Source organism: Trachypithecus francoisi, unplaced genomic scaffold (genome assembly GCF_009764315.1).
Source record: "Trachypithecus francoisi isolate TF-2019V2 unplaced genomic scaffold, Tfra_2.0 Lachesis_group21, whole genome shotgun sequence".
Classification (NCBI taxonomy): domain Eukaryota; kingdom Metazoa; phylum Chordata; class Mammalia; order Primates; family Cercopithecidae; genus Trachypithecus; species Trachypithecus francoisi.
Window position 1 is genome coordinate 7,585,042 of NW_022681467.1, and position 15,978 is coordinate 7,601,019.

Below are 15,978 nucleotides of genomic sequence, written 5' to 3' on the forward strand. Positions count from 1 at the left end.
TTGCAAAAACATGCCAAAATGTAAAGACCATTGAGGCTAGGAAGAAACTGCATCAACTAACGAGCAAAATAACCAGTTAATATCATAATGACAGGATCAAGTTCACACATAACAATATTAACCTTAAATGTCAATGGACTAAATGCTCCAATTAAAAGACACAGACTGGCAAACTGGATCAAGAGTCAAGACCCATCAGTCTGCTGTATTCAGGAGACCCATCTCACATGCAGAGACATACATAGGCTCAAAATAAAGGGATGGAGGAAGATCTACCAAGCAAATGGAGAACAAAAAAAAGCAGGGGTTGCAATCCTAGTCTCTGATAAAACAGACTTTAAACCATCAAAGATCAAAAGAGACAAAGAAGGCCATTACATCATGGTAAAGGGATCAATTCAACAGGAAGAGCTAACTCTCCTAAATATCTATGCACCCAATACAGGAGCACCCAGATTCATAAAGCAAGTCCTTAGAGACCTACAAAGAGACTTAGACTCCCATACAATAATAATGGGAGACTTCAACACTCCACTGTCAACATTAGACAGATCAACGAGACAGAAAGTTAACAAGGATATCCAGGAATTGAACTCATCTCTGCACCAAGCGGACCTAATAGACATCTATAGAACTCTCCACCCCAAATCAACAGAATATACATTCTTCTCAGCACCACATCGCACTTATTCCAAAATTGACCACATAATTGGAAGTAAAGCACTCCTCAGCAAATGTACAAGAACAGAAATTATAACAAACTGTCTCTCAGACCACAGTGCAATCAAACTAGAACTCAGGACTAAGAAACTCAATCCAAACCGCTCAACTACATGGAAACTGAACAACCTGCTCCTGAATGACTACTGGGTACATAACGAAATGAAAGCAGAAATAAAGATGTTCTTTGAAACCAATGAGAACAAAGATACAACATACCAGAATCTCTGGGACACATTTAAAGCAGTGTGTAGAGGGAAATTTATAGCACTAAATGCCCACAAGAGAAAGCAGGAGAGATCTAAAATTGACACTCTAACATCACAATTAAAAGAACTAGAGAGGCAAGAGCAAACACATTCAAAAGCTAGCAGAAGGCAAGAAATAACTAAGATCAGAGCAGAACTGAAGGAGATAGAGACACAAAAAACCCTCCAAAAAATCAATGAATCCAGGAGTGGTTTTTTGAAAAGATCAACAAAATTGACAGACCGCTAGCTAGACTAATAAAGAAGAAAAGAGAGAGGAATCAAATAGACGCAATAAAAAATGATAAAGGGGATATCACCACCGACCCCACAGAAATACAAACTACCATCAGAGAATACTAAAACACCTCTACGCAAATCAACTAGAAAATCTAGAAGAAATGGATAATTTCCTGGACACTTACACTCTCCAAGACTAAACCAGGAAGAAGTTGAATCCCTGAATAGACCAATAGCAGGCTCTGAAATTGAGGCAACAATTAATAGCCTACCCACCAAAAAAAGTCCAGGACCAGATGGATTCACAGCTGAATTCTACCAGAGGTACAAGGTGGAGCTGGTACCATTCCTTCTGAAACTATTCCAATCAATAGAAAAGAGGGAATCCTCCCTAACTCTTTTTATGAGGCCAACATCATCCTGATACCAAAGCCTGGCAGAGACACAACAAAAAGAGAGAATTTTAGACCAATATCCCTGATGAACATCGATGCAAAAATCCTCAATAAAATACTGGCAAACCGGATTCAGCAGCACATCAAAAAGCTTATCCACCATGATCAAGTGGGCTTCATCCCTGGGATGCAAGGCTGGTTCAACATTCGCAAATCAATAAACGTAATCCAGCATATAAACAGAACCAAAGACAAGAACCACATGATTATCTCAATAGATGCAGAAAAGGCTTTTGACAAAATTCAACAGCCCTTTATGCTAAAAACGCTCAATAAATTTGGTATTGATGGAACGTACCTCAAAATAATAAGAGCTATTTATGACAAACCACAGCTAATATCATACTGAATGGGCAAAAACTGGAAAAATTCCCTTTGAAAACTGGCACAAGACAGGGATGCCCTCTCTCACCACTCCTATTCAACATAGTGCTGGAAGTTCTGGCTAGGGCAATCAGGCAAGAGAAAGAAATCAAGGGTATCCAGTTAGGAAAAGAAGAAGTCAAATTGTCCCTGTTTGCAGATGACATGATTGTATTTAGAAAACCCCATTGTCTCAGCCCAAAATCTGCTTAAGCTGATAAGCAACTTCAGCAAAGTCTCAGGATACAAAATTAATGTGCAAAAATCACAAGCATTCTTATACACCAGTAACAGACAAGCAGAGAGCCAAATCAGGAATCAACTTCCATTCACAATTGCTTCAAAGAGAATCAAATACCTAGGAATCCAGCTTACAAGGGATGTAAAGGACCTCTTCAAGGAGAACTACAAACCACTGCTCAGTGAAATCAAAGAGGACACAAACAAATGGAAGAACATACCATGCTCATGGATAGGAAGAATCAATATCGTGAAAATGGCCATACTGCCCAAGGTGATTTATAGATTCAATGCCATCCCCATCAAGCTACCAATGACTTTCTTCACAGAATTGGAAAAAACGGCTTTAAAGTTCATATGGAACCAAAAAAGAGCCCGCATTGCCAAGACAATCCTAAGTCAAAAGGACAAAGCTGGAGGCGTCACGCTACCTGACTTCAAACTATACTACAAGGCTACAGTAACCAAAACAGCATGGTACTGGTACCACAACAGAGATATAGACCAATGGAACAGAACAGAGTCCTCAGAAATAATACCACACATCTACAGCCATCTGATCTTTGACAAACCTGAGAGAAACAAGAAATGGGGAAAGGATTCCCTATTTAATAAATGGTGCTGGGAAAATTGGCTAGCCATAAGTAGAAAGCTGAAACTGGATCCTTTCCTTACCCCTTATACGAAAATTAATTCAAGATGGATTAGAGACTTAAATGTTAGACCTAATACCATAAAAACCCTAGAAGAAAATCTAGGTAGTACCATTCAGGACATAGGCATGGGCAAGGACTTCATGTCTAAAACACCAAAAGCAACGGCAGCAAAAGCAAAATTGACACATGGGATCTAATTAAACTAAAGAGCTTTTGCACAGCCAAAGAAAGTACCATCAGAGTGAACAGGCAACCTACAGAATGGGAAAAAATTTTTGCAACCTACTCATCTGACAAAGGGCTAATATCCAGAATCTACAAAGAACTCAACAAATATACAAGAAAAAAACAAACAACCCCATCAAAAGTGGGGAAAGGATATGAACAGACATTTCTCAAAAGAAGACATCCATACAGCCAACAGACACATGAAAAAATGCTCATCATCACTGGCCATCAGAGAAATGCAAATCAAAACCACAATGAGATACCATCTCACACCAGTTAGAATGGCAATCATTAAGAAGTCAGGAAACAACAGGTGTTGGAGAGGATGTGGAGAAATAGGAACACTTTTACACTGTTGGTGGGATTGTAAACTAGTTCAACCATTATGGAAAACAGTATGGCGATTCCTCAAGGATCTAGAACTAGATGTACCATATGACCCAGCCATCCCACTACTGGGTATATACCCAAAGGATTATAAATTACTCTACTACAAAGACACATGCACACGTTTGTTTATTGCGGCACTATTCACAATAGCAAAGACTTGGAATCAACCCAAATGTCCATCTGTGACAGACTGGATTAAGAAAATGTGGCACATATACACCATGGAATACTATGCAGCCATCAAAAGGATGAGTTTGCGTCCTTTGTAGGGAATGGATGCAGCTGGAAACCATCATTCTTAGCAAACTATCACAAGAAGAGAAACCAAACACCGCATGTTCTCACTCATAGTGGGAACTGAACAATGAGATCACTTGGACTCGGGAAGGGGAACATCACACACTGGGGCCTATCATGGGGAGGGGGGAGGAGGGAGGGATTGCATTGGGGAGTTATACATGATATAAACGTCATGCACATGTACCCTAGAACTTAAAGTATAATAAAAAAAAAAAAAAAAAAAAAAAAAAAGAAAAGATTCTAGTGTCCACACAGCTACTGGTAAGTGGGTTCCGTGAGGGCCATGTAAGGTCATGACTGTTCTATGCTTAGAGCAAGTCACAATAGAGAAGTATCTGGCAAGCCTGTGGATCCCAAATATGCGCATTTGGGGGTTTTATTTCCACTGGGGACCTGTGAAGACACAGTGGGCCCACTGCGACTTTATTAAAAAGCCTATGGGAGAGAATTACCTTAATTATGGCATGTGTCTCCATTGTTAAGGTTTCGTTTTCATATGGGATCTTGGGTCGAGCTCCATGCTGACTTATGATCCAGTGATTCCATGGCAAATGAATAGCCAGCTAAAACACACATGAGAGAGACTGCTGCAGGAGCAAGGACAGTCTTGTTGACATCTGATCACGGGATCAGAGTCACTACTTCATCCTTGCTTCTCCCTCACCCCCCCGCCCCCCACAACACACACAGACAAAGTACTTATGAAAATGACATCACATGTGTTCTTTGGTCACAAAGGCAAGAATTTCAAAACACAATTGCTAATGTTTATGAGCTGATTCCTGTGCTAATCCCTGTGGAGAGCACAAAAAAGTACAAACAAGAACCCCTGGCTCAAGAAGTTTGGAAAGCGAAGACTTAATCACTGTAAAACAAAGATGAAACAGTGGTAACAGTACACCACTGAACACTAGAGTCTCTAACTACTCTAAGGAAAAACCCATACAGAATGGAGCTGATGAAGAAATACTTGTGGAAGAAGTTGGATTTTTTTGAGATGGAGTCTCCCTCTGTCACACAGGCTGGAGTGCAGTCATGCCATCTTGGCTCACTGCAACCACTTCCACCTCCCAGGTTCAAGCAATTCTCCTGCCTCAGCCTCCCGAGTAGCTGGGATTACAGGCACGTGCCCCCTGACCCCCGGCACCCCCTACCCCGGCCTCCCGGCTAATTTTTATATTTTTAGTAGAGACGGGGTTTCCCCATGTTGTCCAGCCTGGTCTCGAACTCCTGACCTCAAGTGATCCTCCTGCTCCAACCTCCCAAAGTGTTGGGATTATAGGCGTGAGCCACTGCGCCCAGTCTGAGCTGATGCTTAAAGAAAGTTTCTACCTAAATAAGCACAATGAAGAAGGAAGGACTTCAAAACAACCCAGATACCACCCTTGACCTAGAAAGGGGACTCTGAGCAAGAACAGCTCACGAGAAAAAAATTTACACCAGATCATGATTTTTAAAAAACGCTGTCCTGATCCAAGATGGATCAACAGGAACCAAATTTATCCTCACACCATCACACTGAAGTTAAAAAAAAAAAAAAAAAAAAGACAAACCTAAGACAACAATTGTTAAGACACAGGATCTCAGGCAACAAAGGTTAGGAAACAACAAGCCAGGTAAGCCCCATGGGAGCTCCATCTGACCGCCTAGGGAGAGTTCACAGGTCACAGTATGAGAGGGAAACCCAGGCAGAGGCTGGAGGACTTCCTGAGTAAAGGAGATGGAGTTGAGAGTCCCGGAGGACACTCAGCTAAAGCACTCAGGATACGGTACTGGAGAAGAGAGAGCTGCACAGAGGGAGAATGGTGGAGTTGTGCAGAAGGCCCCTGGGGCATCCAGCTGAGTACTAAGCAGGTAAAGAAACTACACAAGATCAGGAAAAGATTAGTGCTTACAACACCTACGCTCACACAGGGCTGAGAATAGTGCCTGATCCCACCACTCCATGGAGCTCAGGAAGGACTCGCTGCAGCAGTGGGAAGAATTAGTCCTACTAAGCACTGCTCCAGACTCACTTAATAAATCGTAAGATCCAGACCCAAAGTAACCAAAGTGATTTCAAGTAACTTAACGAAAAGCTCAAGAATTGTCATAGGAATACAAGAGTATCCAGTACCCATCAAGGCAAAAACTGTCTGCCCAACCTCCTTAACCCTCAAATGGCCAAAGGAGAGAACACAAGGAAAACAGGCCCATGATTCAACTCACTCTCAGAGCCCCTTCCTGGCTCTACAGAGGAGGCATGTGGCCCTGGTGGCACTACCATCCAGGGCCAGAGGCATGTTCCAATCACATTGGTAACACCAGCCACTATCAGCCACCTGCATTTAAGGGCTGTTGACTGAGAACTAGTACAGTGAATCCTTCCTAAGAGTATTCTAAGCTACAGGCAAGTCTTAATTATACAATCATTTCTAAAGTTGATATAATTTAAAATAATTAAGGTGTTCACTTTTACATTTTATAAAGCTTATTATCTTATTAAATACCATTCTGTTTCATGTGGTAGAATTTTATTGGAAACACCAGACTTATGAATAATAAACTGACTGATTAAAGATTTGAATGAGAGTAATCCCTGAGATAATTTTAAACAAGGGGCATATTTTACATATGAATTCTTAACAACACGGCCACTATTTACCTTCAAACACTGTCAACTTAAAAAAAATCATCAGAATATGCTTGAAAGATTCTGAAAATATAATGTCATTTTTTATTTTCTCAAAAACTCCATTTTTTATGAAATGATATTGTATAGATTTATCTCATAAAACTGAATTTACATAGTTTTAATAGAAAATTTTATCAGGATAAGATATGATACCTAACCTCTCAGTTTTATCAAAATTTCTGGTTTTAGGATGAATAACCTAAACTGATCTTCATAACTAGGGTGACCACATGTTCTGGTTTGCCCAGGACAATCAAAGTTCATACCTCTTGTCCCCTTCATTCTCAATAATACTCCCAAATGTAGACAATATATCATAAGGCTGCCCTATTCATAATGGAAATGAACACATGGTGCTCTCAGAAGTCAGCAAATCCTCAAATATAAGTAGAATAAGTTATTTACCCTAATACATTCTAAAATCAAAAATGAAATTAGGAGTAAGTCCCAAAGTTTCCAGATTGCCTGTTTTCTAATGGTTTTCCAGGCATTAAAAAAAAACCCCACTCACAAAGTGTCCCACCCCTCCCTGACCTCTAACTTTTGGGCATGAAGGCAAGTTCGAACATCCTTGTCAGCTGCTTCCATTCCCTGTTTTCAACTGTCAGGTTCCCCAAGATAATTTTTATACCAAGTACATCTGGGTATTATAAATTGCATCATGGAAACATTTAATTTACACAAATTCAACTACCTGGCACTCCGATCAAAAAGGATAACTCCAGACGGGCGGATCACGAGGTCAGGAGATTGAGACCATCCTGGCTAACACGGTGAAATTCCATCTCTACTAAAAAAAAAAAAATACAAAAATCTAGCCGGGCGAGGGGGCGGGCGCCTATAGTCCCAGCTACTCGGGAGGCTGAGGCAGGAAAATGGCATAAACTCAGGAGGCGGAGCTTGCAGTGAGCTGAGATCCGGCCACTGCACTCCAGCCTGGGCGACAGACCAAGACTCCATCTCAAAAAAAAAAAAAAAAAAAAAAAGGATAACTCCAATCAGCCTAGGTATTCTGCGCCCAACAATTGCCCTTAGTGACCATCTGCCCACAGGTGATGACCATGGAGGGCTGCTCAACCATTTGGTGAGACCTGTGGACAGAACTTGCCAGTTTCAGACATAGCCATGATCTGCACCTTTAGGAGCCAGGTGGATGGTTAGTAAAGGTTCTTTCAACACCTTCGAGAAAGAAATGGAAGGAGGTATAGAGAGTAATACAGAAATAATGACCATGAGGAAGGGAAATGGCAACCGTGTTTACCCAAACATGATGATGATGATGAAGAGGAAGAGAAGCTGCAGTTCATTATATGATTACATCACCCTGGGTACTTACCACATTGACTTACATAAACGCACCTTTCTGTGCAGGGCTGCCAGTACAAAACTCTGGGCTTTGCAAGGAATTATCAAAGGGGGTGATCATATTTATTGATCACATTTAGTGTGTACAATTATTTTCAAAGGGTCTTATTCTATAACAGAGGCTGGGAAATAACACGTTCTGTACATCAATATGCTTGCAAAACATGTGAAGACTGAGAGTCTGAGCTAGTCTAACAGCAAGCACTGTTGTCCTAGAGGCAGGCAGAGATAGCCCCAGAAGTTCTACACAAAGAAGGGATGCAGCAGTGGCAATCGATTAAGTGGGGAGAAAGGCCAGTCTTGAAGCTATATTTGCATTGCAAACCCATCGCTTTTACTTAATACAAAATACCTGTATTTTGAGCAGCCTTCAGACCTGATGGAGACGACAGGAGGTATGGGCACTCCTGCTGCCACCACAGGGGCAGGTGGGAGGGCAGTATCTCCTTACGTTGACAGCAGCACTAGAAAAGATTGCCCTCTAAGCCAGTGCTGCTCAAAGAAAGGGCAACAGACCACTGTCTGCCCTGAACTGTTTGTGCGTTTGTGCAGATCTGTGAGGAGGTAAGTATAAAAATGGGAGTGTTTAGAAATGTTTATAGCAGTTTGTGGACAGGCATGGTGGCTCATGCCTGGAATCTCAGCACTTTAGGAGGCCAAGGCGGGTGGATCACTTGAGGTCAGGAGATTGAGACCAGGCTGGCCAACATGGTGAAACCCCATCTCTACTAAATATACAAAAATTAGCCAGGTGTGGTGGTGCGTGGCTGTAATCCCAGCTACTTGGGAGGCTGAGGCATGAGAATCACTTGAACCAGGGAGGTGGAGGTTGCAGTGAGCTGAGATCATGCCACTGCACTCCAGCCTGGGCGATAGAGTGAGACTTTGTGTCCAAAAAAAAAGAAATATATATATATACACACACACACACACCACACACACACACACACGTACGTTAATAATTACCTATTTTACCTTTTTTATATAACACATCTTTGATCCAGTGTGTACTGTATACCCACAGCACATCTCAATTGGGACCAGGCACATTTCAAGAGGCAGAGAAATGGGCCTGTCTCCCCAAGCTCCTGACCACCCCCTAGTGCACAGGCCCAAAGCCCTGCCCACTCATGGAGAGTTGGTAACACTGGTGGGTTCTGGAAAGGTGCCCCTCACACCACACCCTCACCGGACACACTCACAAGGAGACCTTAGTCCTGGGAGACCTGCAAGCTAGTCGGAGAGGTACCAAGGTACAGGTCCCCTCTACTCTTCTCTTCAGCTGATCTGAGAAGGAAAGGAAGCAGCATAAGGACCTGTGTGTGTGTGTGAGAGAGAGAGAGAGGAGAGAGAGAGAGAGAGAGAGAGAGAGTGTGTGTGTGTGTGTGTGTGTTATCATGCACTCTAAGAGTTTCTACGGTAAAGCCCACTTGTCCAGAGAGAAAAGAACCAGCCCTAAGACTCACCCTCAGTAGTGGACAATGAGCCTGTAACACATGATGCCCGAGGAGTCTTTCTTGTGAACAGACAGCCACCAGTCCACCTTGAAAAGAGCCACTCACCCTTCCAGGTGATTAGTGCTTGCTCCCTTTAGAGTCTGGTGCTGCTGTACTGCATAGTACCCTGTGGCCAGAGAAGCTGGCACGTTTCCAAGACACCGACCACCACAGTTTGGTATCTTGGGTAAGACCAGGTGCATATATGAGTGAGCACACAGGGTGAGTCCCAGACACAGAGCACTCAAGGTATAATCTTGTCTACTGCAGTCCGTCCAGGGTTGCTTTACTTAAACAACAACTGTGTGTGGCTTTAAACAGTTAAGGAGGTTGTTTAAATGGAAAAAGCCTTGAAATGAGACCAAACAGGTCTCTGCTTTTCCCTGAACTGATGATCATGTGCTTTATTTATCCAACAAAACTCTCCTTCTGAATATAACTGAAATCCTGACCATGTCCAAGGGAGCTAAGGAAATATGAGTCGGCTGAACTCTGCATCTCGCTCATGAAGACATTAACTGCCTACAGGTGATGAACATCCAGGTGAAAAGTGGCAAGTTACAGGGGAACAGCAAGAGACATTTGGGGCCACCCAAGAGCAGTGGCATCCTCCCAACACCACTGCTCAGGCCAAGGCTCACACTGCTATTCAGACCCCTCAGCACACGGGGGTCTCTGGGGGAGTACACCTGATGGATAATGCCAACACTCAGAAAGGCTTCACCTGCTGAATTCTGAAACATTCAATTAAAATATGGAAATGCAGCACTAACAGGGTTAAAAAGAACTCAATTACAACGGCAGCACTCCCTTTCAGCGTCTTAAATACCAGGACAGGGCTAATTACTGAACACTGAGTTACACTGCTTCCTTAGATATAATTTACACAAAATGTTTTTCTGTCTAGAAATAAACTCCACTTGATCTGCCTCAGAGAACACAAGTAAAAGGTCATTTTCTGTGCTATTTTTTCAAGAGATTAGCTATTAATCCAGCTCCTCAGAGGCAACTTTCTACACCACTGTCAAAGCAACGACTCTTGTTTTTTAGAGGCAGTGGGTTCTCCACCCATAAAGAAGGCCCAATACACCTTTTTCTCTTCCAAATTCAACTTGAAACGCTGAACTGCTCACACTCAGAAGCAACCACACCCACCTGACAGGTTACCTGTTTACTGGAGATCAAAAGATGACTCTATTCCAAAAGACATTACCATAAGAAGAAAGTCTAAAGCAACAGCAAAGAGATGCTATTTTATTTATTTATGCCTTCTAATTTCTTTTGTTTTTTTTCTTTTTTTTTTTTGAGATGGAGTCTCGCTCTGTCGCCCAGGCTGGAGTGCAGTGGCCGGATCTCAGCTCACTGCAAGCTCCGCCTCCCGGGTTTATGCCATTCTCCTGCCTCAGCCTCCCGAGTAGCCGGGACTACAGGCGCCCGCCACCGCGCCCGGCTAGTTTTTTTTTGTATTTTTTAGCAGAGACAGGGTTTCACCACATTAGCCAGGATGGTCTCGATCTCCCAACCTCGTGATCCGCCCGTCTCGGCCTCCCAAAGTGCCAGGATTACAGGCTTGAGCCACCGCGCCCGGCCCTTCTAATTTCAATGATGCTCTTCATAAAAAGGTCTTTTCCAGGTGCCAACGAAGAGCAATCCCCCCAGACAAACCTCAGTGAGGGAGGCAAATCTGGTACCATGAACATAGGGTGTGGCCTGCAATTCTTATCTCTACAAACACAAATGCCTTGGTGTAGCCCCTGACATAGAGAAAGGGTTCCAAACTATCTGGTCAGTAATGACCCCAGGATTCCCCACTCTGAACCAACAACTGCTGAATCTTTCACAACAAACCACACAACTGTTGATAGCTGTTTACTTATCATTTATCCTCTTTATCCAAATCTGAGGGAAAAGAGAACTGAGGAAAGCCACACGCACTAAGCCAATCCCCTTTTCCAGTGGAGTTCTAGCTAAAGGTTTGATCAGTCATGGCTCCAATAACACAGCCAAAGACAAAATGGACTGCATAAGAAGGGTTCAAATGGCTTTGCATTCAGTAGCACACAGGCTCAAAAAACAGCAAATGAGCTTAGAATACACTGGGCTACAAGAGCAAAGTCTTCCATTTTTAGAACATATTCAAGATTCCAACAATGTTTCTGACCACATTCCATTCAGTCATTCTCACAAAAAGCAGATCTCCTAACACAGCCTGACCACCAACACAGTGGAATCACTTCCGTTCAGCTCATCCTTCCCACTGAGACCTCAGCCTCTAAGCTCACCATCATGTTACGAAAGGGCTCAGATTCTTCACCATCCTTTTGGTAAGGCACAGGAGTGAAGGCACTCACCCACCACTACCAGCTACCATGGTACCTGAACCTGGGGGTAGCTTCCTGGGGACCTTTTGGAACAACACCTAAAGCTGCTCTCACTGTCTGCTGGCTTGAGTTCCAACCCTCTTCTCATATTAACTATGAATTAACTGTGAGAAAGGGTACAGGCAGGGGCGGGAGTTGCTGTGGGTGCAAGTGGTTTCTGTGTCAGAGGGCACATTATGAATGCATGTACATGTGTGAGGAGAGTGATGAACTCAGATCAATCTGTTAAATTTCAAAATTACCAATTGTTAATTTGTTTCAAACTCTCCTTATCCTCTGATATCCTGAAAAGCAAAATTTTTTGTTTTTAAACATAACAGCACTCCTAGTCTTCAAGTTCCTTAAAACAGCACCAATACTGTTTAGACCAGCTCTGTCCAGCCGAATTATCTGTGATGGAAATGTCCTATCTTTGTAGTAATCCAGTACAGAAGTCACAAATGGCTGTCAAGCATGAGAAATGTGGCTAGTGCAGATCAATTAAATTTGTAATTTTATTTCAGTATAGCTTTTGTGGCTAGTGGCCACGCTACTGGACAGCAAAGGTCAGATAAACTGCCTTAACAACTGCTCTGAGATGGAGGCTTATTTAGTGACCCAAGTCTCCCCTTGGCAGAGTGTGGAGGCAAAATAGGAACCAACATGCTTCGGGACATGCTTCCTGATCTTCCTCCCCTGCCCCACCCTCTCCTTGATCATCTTCCTCTGCAGTGGTGTTTCTCAACCTCAGCACTACTGACATTCAGAGCTGGATAATTCTTTGGGGTGAGGTGTGTCCTGTACATTTTAGGATGATGAGTAGCAACCCTGGACTCTACCTGCTAGAAGCTGGTAGGTAGCATGTCCCCCTCCCCTATTTGTGACAACCAAAAATGTCTCCGGAGTTGTCAAATGCCCCCAAAGGTACAAAACGGGTGAGAACCACTGCTCTAGAGATAACTTTTAAAAACAACAGTGACAATAACAAAATTTCGGTTCTTAGAATTTCTGTCTCTGCTTATTTTACAGGATGAGGTTACCCTCTCATATTTGCCCTTGGTTAGGCATCTTTTCCCCACCCCTTGCAGACACTCTTTTGAACCTGAGTCCACTGGACTCACTGGAGTCCACTGGAGTTCCTGTGCCATTTTTCTAAGGTTCCTGCCCATGTAAACACATACACTGAGTGCCCAGCTACCCTCGTGCTCAGGAGAGAGGCTCACTGGAGACCAAATGACCTGCCTGTAAAGCTACCAACTACTTGTGTTAATCTACCCTGGCCAGTGTTCTTAATATAAACAGACAACCAAAGACATCCAGATATTTGGGGGCACATCTATAGCTCAAAAGAAAAAACTGAATAGAATAAATAGAACTGACTCTGAGCAAAAAAGCTACTTCAGCAAACAGAAATGAGTATTTTAAAAGTTCAGTCAGTATATATCTTCAGAGAGCATCAAGAAAACATAATACCCCTAAAAACAAAATAAGAAAACAGAAACAACAACAACAAAAAAATAGCTGCTATGAAAAAGCAGAACTTAGGATTAAAAAAAATGAGTTCATGGATATTTAAAATATGATTACCAAAATTAAAAACTTAGTAGAAAGTTTGGGAGATTAATAATTTCAAGTTTAATAACTGCCCCATGGGGTTAAAAAAACAAACAGAAAAAGAATGGAAAATACTGAGAAAGTTTAAGAAAAATGACAACTTGGGAGGATTATCAACTGGTCTCCAGGTTTTCCAGAAAGAGAGAGGAGAAAAATAAATAGCGAGAAAATATTGAAAATGGCAGTAATAGAAGAAGAGAGCTTCCTCGAGCTAAAGAAAAGGCAAGGGAATTTAGACTTAAGAAACCTAGAATACCAGAAAGGATGAAAACGGAACACATCTTCATGAAGTTTGAGGACACCAAGATCAAGACAGGTCTCCACAGGACCCAGAAGGAAAAAAGAAAAGCTCCCATCCCAGGGTGAGAATACGGTCAGTAAATGGCCCTCACAGAAACACCAGAGGCAGAACCATGGCCTTCAGAATTCTGAAGAAAAGAATTTTGAACCTAGAATTCTACATCCATACAAACTAACAGTCAAGTGTAAGGACTATAGAGACATTTTCAGATTTACTTTTTAAAAGGCAGAAGATTTACATTCTAAACATTCTTCTAGGGAAAAAGAATTATTGAAAATAGACTTCAGCACAAATAAAAAAGAAACCCAAGAAAGATGATGATAAGAGTGGGAGGTTCCAGAAAGATGACCCACCCAGCAGGACAGTGAAAGGAAGCTACGGATTCCTGCTGGATGGCAGCAGCCCACAGGGTAGGTCCAGGCAGCCGCCCAGTCAGAGGCCCCAGGGAGAAACTGGTCTCATAAAACAGAAAGTATGACCGACAGGGAGGAAAACCTTAGGACTATGGCAAAGGCACATCTGCTAAGAAAAACATTAGTTTGCCAATTCTTTTAAAATTTTTGTAGTCAGTTCTTTTTTCTTTTTTTCTTTTTTCTTTTTTTTTTTTTTTGCCTTATTCCAGACGTGATTTCTACTCCAACAGAACTAGTGATACCTTTGTGACCAGATTTCCATCCTATGCGGCAGGCATGTTCTCTTCAGTATCCCTGCCTCAGGCACTGACACAGAGACATCAAAGACCAACCTGCTCCTGGTCACCATGTTGGCAGCCACAACACCTGATATTACTGAGGAGTTAAATCTGACCTGCAGTAGATCAATGTCTCTGTGGTCTCTAGTATGTACTCCAGCCTGGCTTTTCTCGCCTGCATCTAACCTAGATCTTTATTCTATAGCCCTTGCTAAATTAGCCAACTTTCCCAGTACGTTCTGGACTCAACAACTGCCCAGTCCGGGAAATGAGAAAAGTGGAAATTTAAAAACAAGGATATAGCCAATAGTACCTAAGGGAAGGGTTCAATTGTCAAGAAAATTAAAATCGGCCGGGCGCGGTGGCTCAAGCCTGTAATCCCAGCACTTTGGGAGGCTGAGACGGGTGGATCACGAGGTCAGGAGTTCGAGACCATCCTAGTGAACACGGTGAAACCCCGTCTCTACTAAAAAATACAAAAACTAGCCGGGCGAGGTGGCGGCGCCTGTAGTCCCAGCTACTCGGGAGGCTGAGGCAGGAGAATGGCGTAAACCCAGGAGGTGGAGCTTGCAGTGAGCTGAGATCCGGCCACTGCACTCCAGCCTGGGTGACAGAGCAAGACTCCGTCTCAAAAAAAAAAAAAAAAGAAAATTAAAATCAAGGAAGAAGAGCTTATTACAGAGATGGAGGGAAGAGGGTGGGAGTACGATACACAGTTGTGGTTACTCAGGGATGCTGGAATGGAAACCAAAATCTTTCCTGGTTTGAAAAGATTATCAGGGCGTGCCCAAGATGGCCGAATAGGAACAGCTCCAGCCTCCAGCTCCCAGCGTGAGTGACACAGAAGACGGGCGATTTCTGCATTTTCAACTGAGGTACCCGGTTCATCTCACTGGGACGTGTCGGACAGTTGGCGCTGGTCCGCAGGTGCAGCCCAACCAGCAAGAGCTGAAGCAGGGCGAGGCATTGCCTCGTCTGGGAAGTGCAAGGGGGAAGGAAATTCCTTTTCCTAGCCAAAGGAAACTGAGACACAAAACACCTGGAAAATCGGGTAACTCCCACCCTAATACTGCGCTTTACCCAGGGTCTTAGCAAACGGCCTACTAGGAGGCTATATCCCACACCTGGCCCAGAGGGTTCCATGCCCACGGAGCCTTCCTCATTGCTAGCACAGCAGTCTGAGATCTAACTGCAAGGCAGCAGCAAGGCTGGGGGAGGGGTGCTCACCATTGCTGAGGCTTAAGCAGGTAAACAAAGCCTCCGGGAAGCTTGAATTGGGTGGGGCCCACCACAGCTCAAGGAGGCTGGCCTGCCTCTGTAGACTCCTCCTCTGGGGACCGGGCATAGCTAAACAAAAAGCAGCAGAAACCTCGGCAGAGGTAAATGCCCCTGTCTGACAGCTTTGAAGAGAGCAATGGATCTTCCAGCACAGAGATTGAGATCTGAGAACGGACAGACTGCCTGCTCAAGTGGGTCCCTGACCCCTGAGTAGCCTAACTGGGAGATATCCCCCACTAGGTGCAGACTGACACCTCACACCTCACACGGCAGGGTACACCCCTGAGACGAAGCTTCCAGAGCAAGTATCAGACAGCAACACTCACTATTCAGCAACATTCCATCTTCTGCAGCCTCTG

At 43.4% G+C, this 15,978-nt stretch overlaps 1 protein-coding gene across 2 annotated transcripts in view; it reads right to left on the reverse strand.

Moving 5' to 3' along the window:
- DTD1 (D-aminoacyl-tRNA deacylase 1) overlaps positions 1 to 15,978 on the reverse strand; it is a 188,825-nt gene that overhangs the window by 55,596 nt on the left and 117,251 nt on the right. The window contains exon 5 of one of the 2 annotated variants that reach the window (XM_033185495.1): positions 9,769 to 9,897. The exons of the other annotated variant lie outside the window; for it this stretch is intronic. Within the exon in view, the coding sequence (XP_033041386.1) occupies positions 9,784 to 9,897 (114 nt within the window). The 3' untranslated portion in view covers positions 9,769 to 9,783. Of the gene's footprint in view, positions 1 to 9,768; positions 9,898 to 15,978 lie in introns of those variants that run through there. 2 annotated transcript variants of the gene reach the window in all.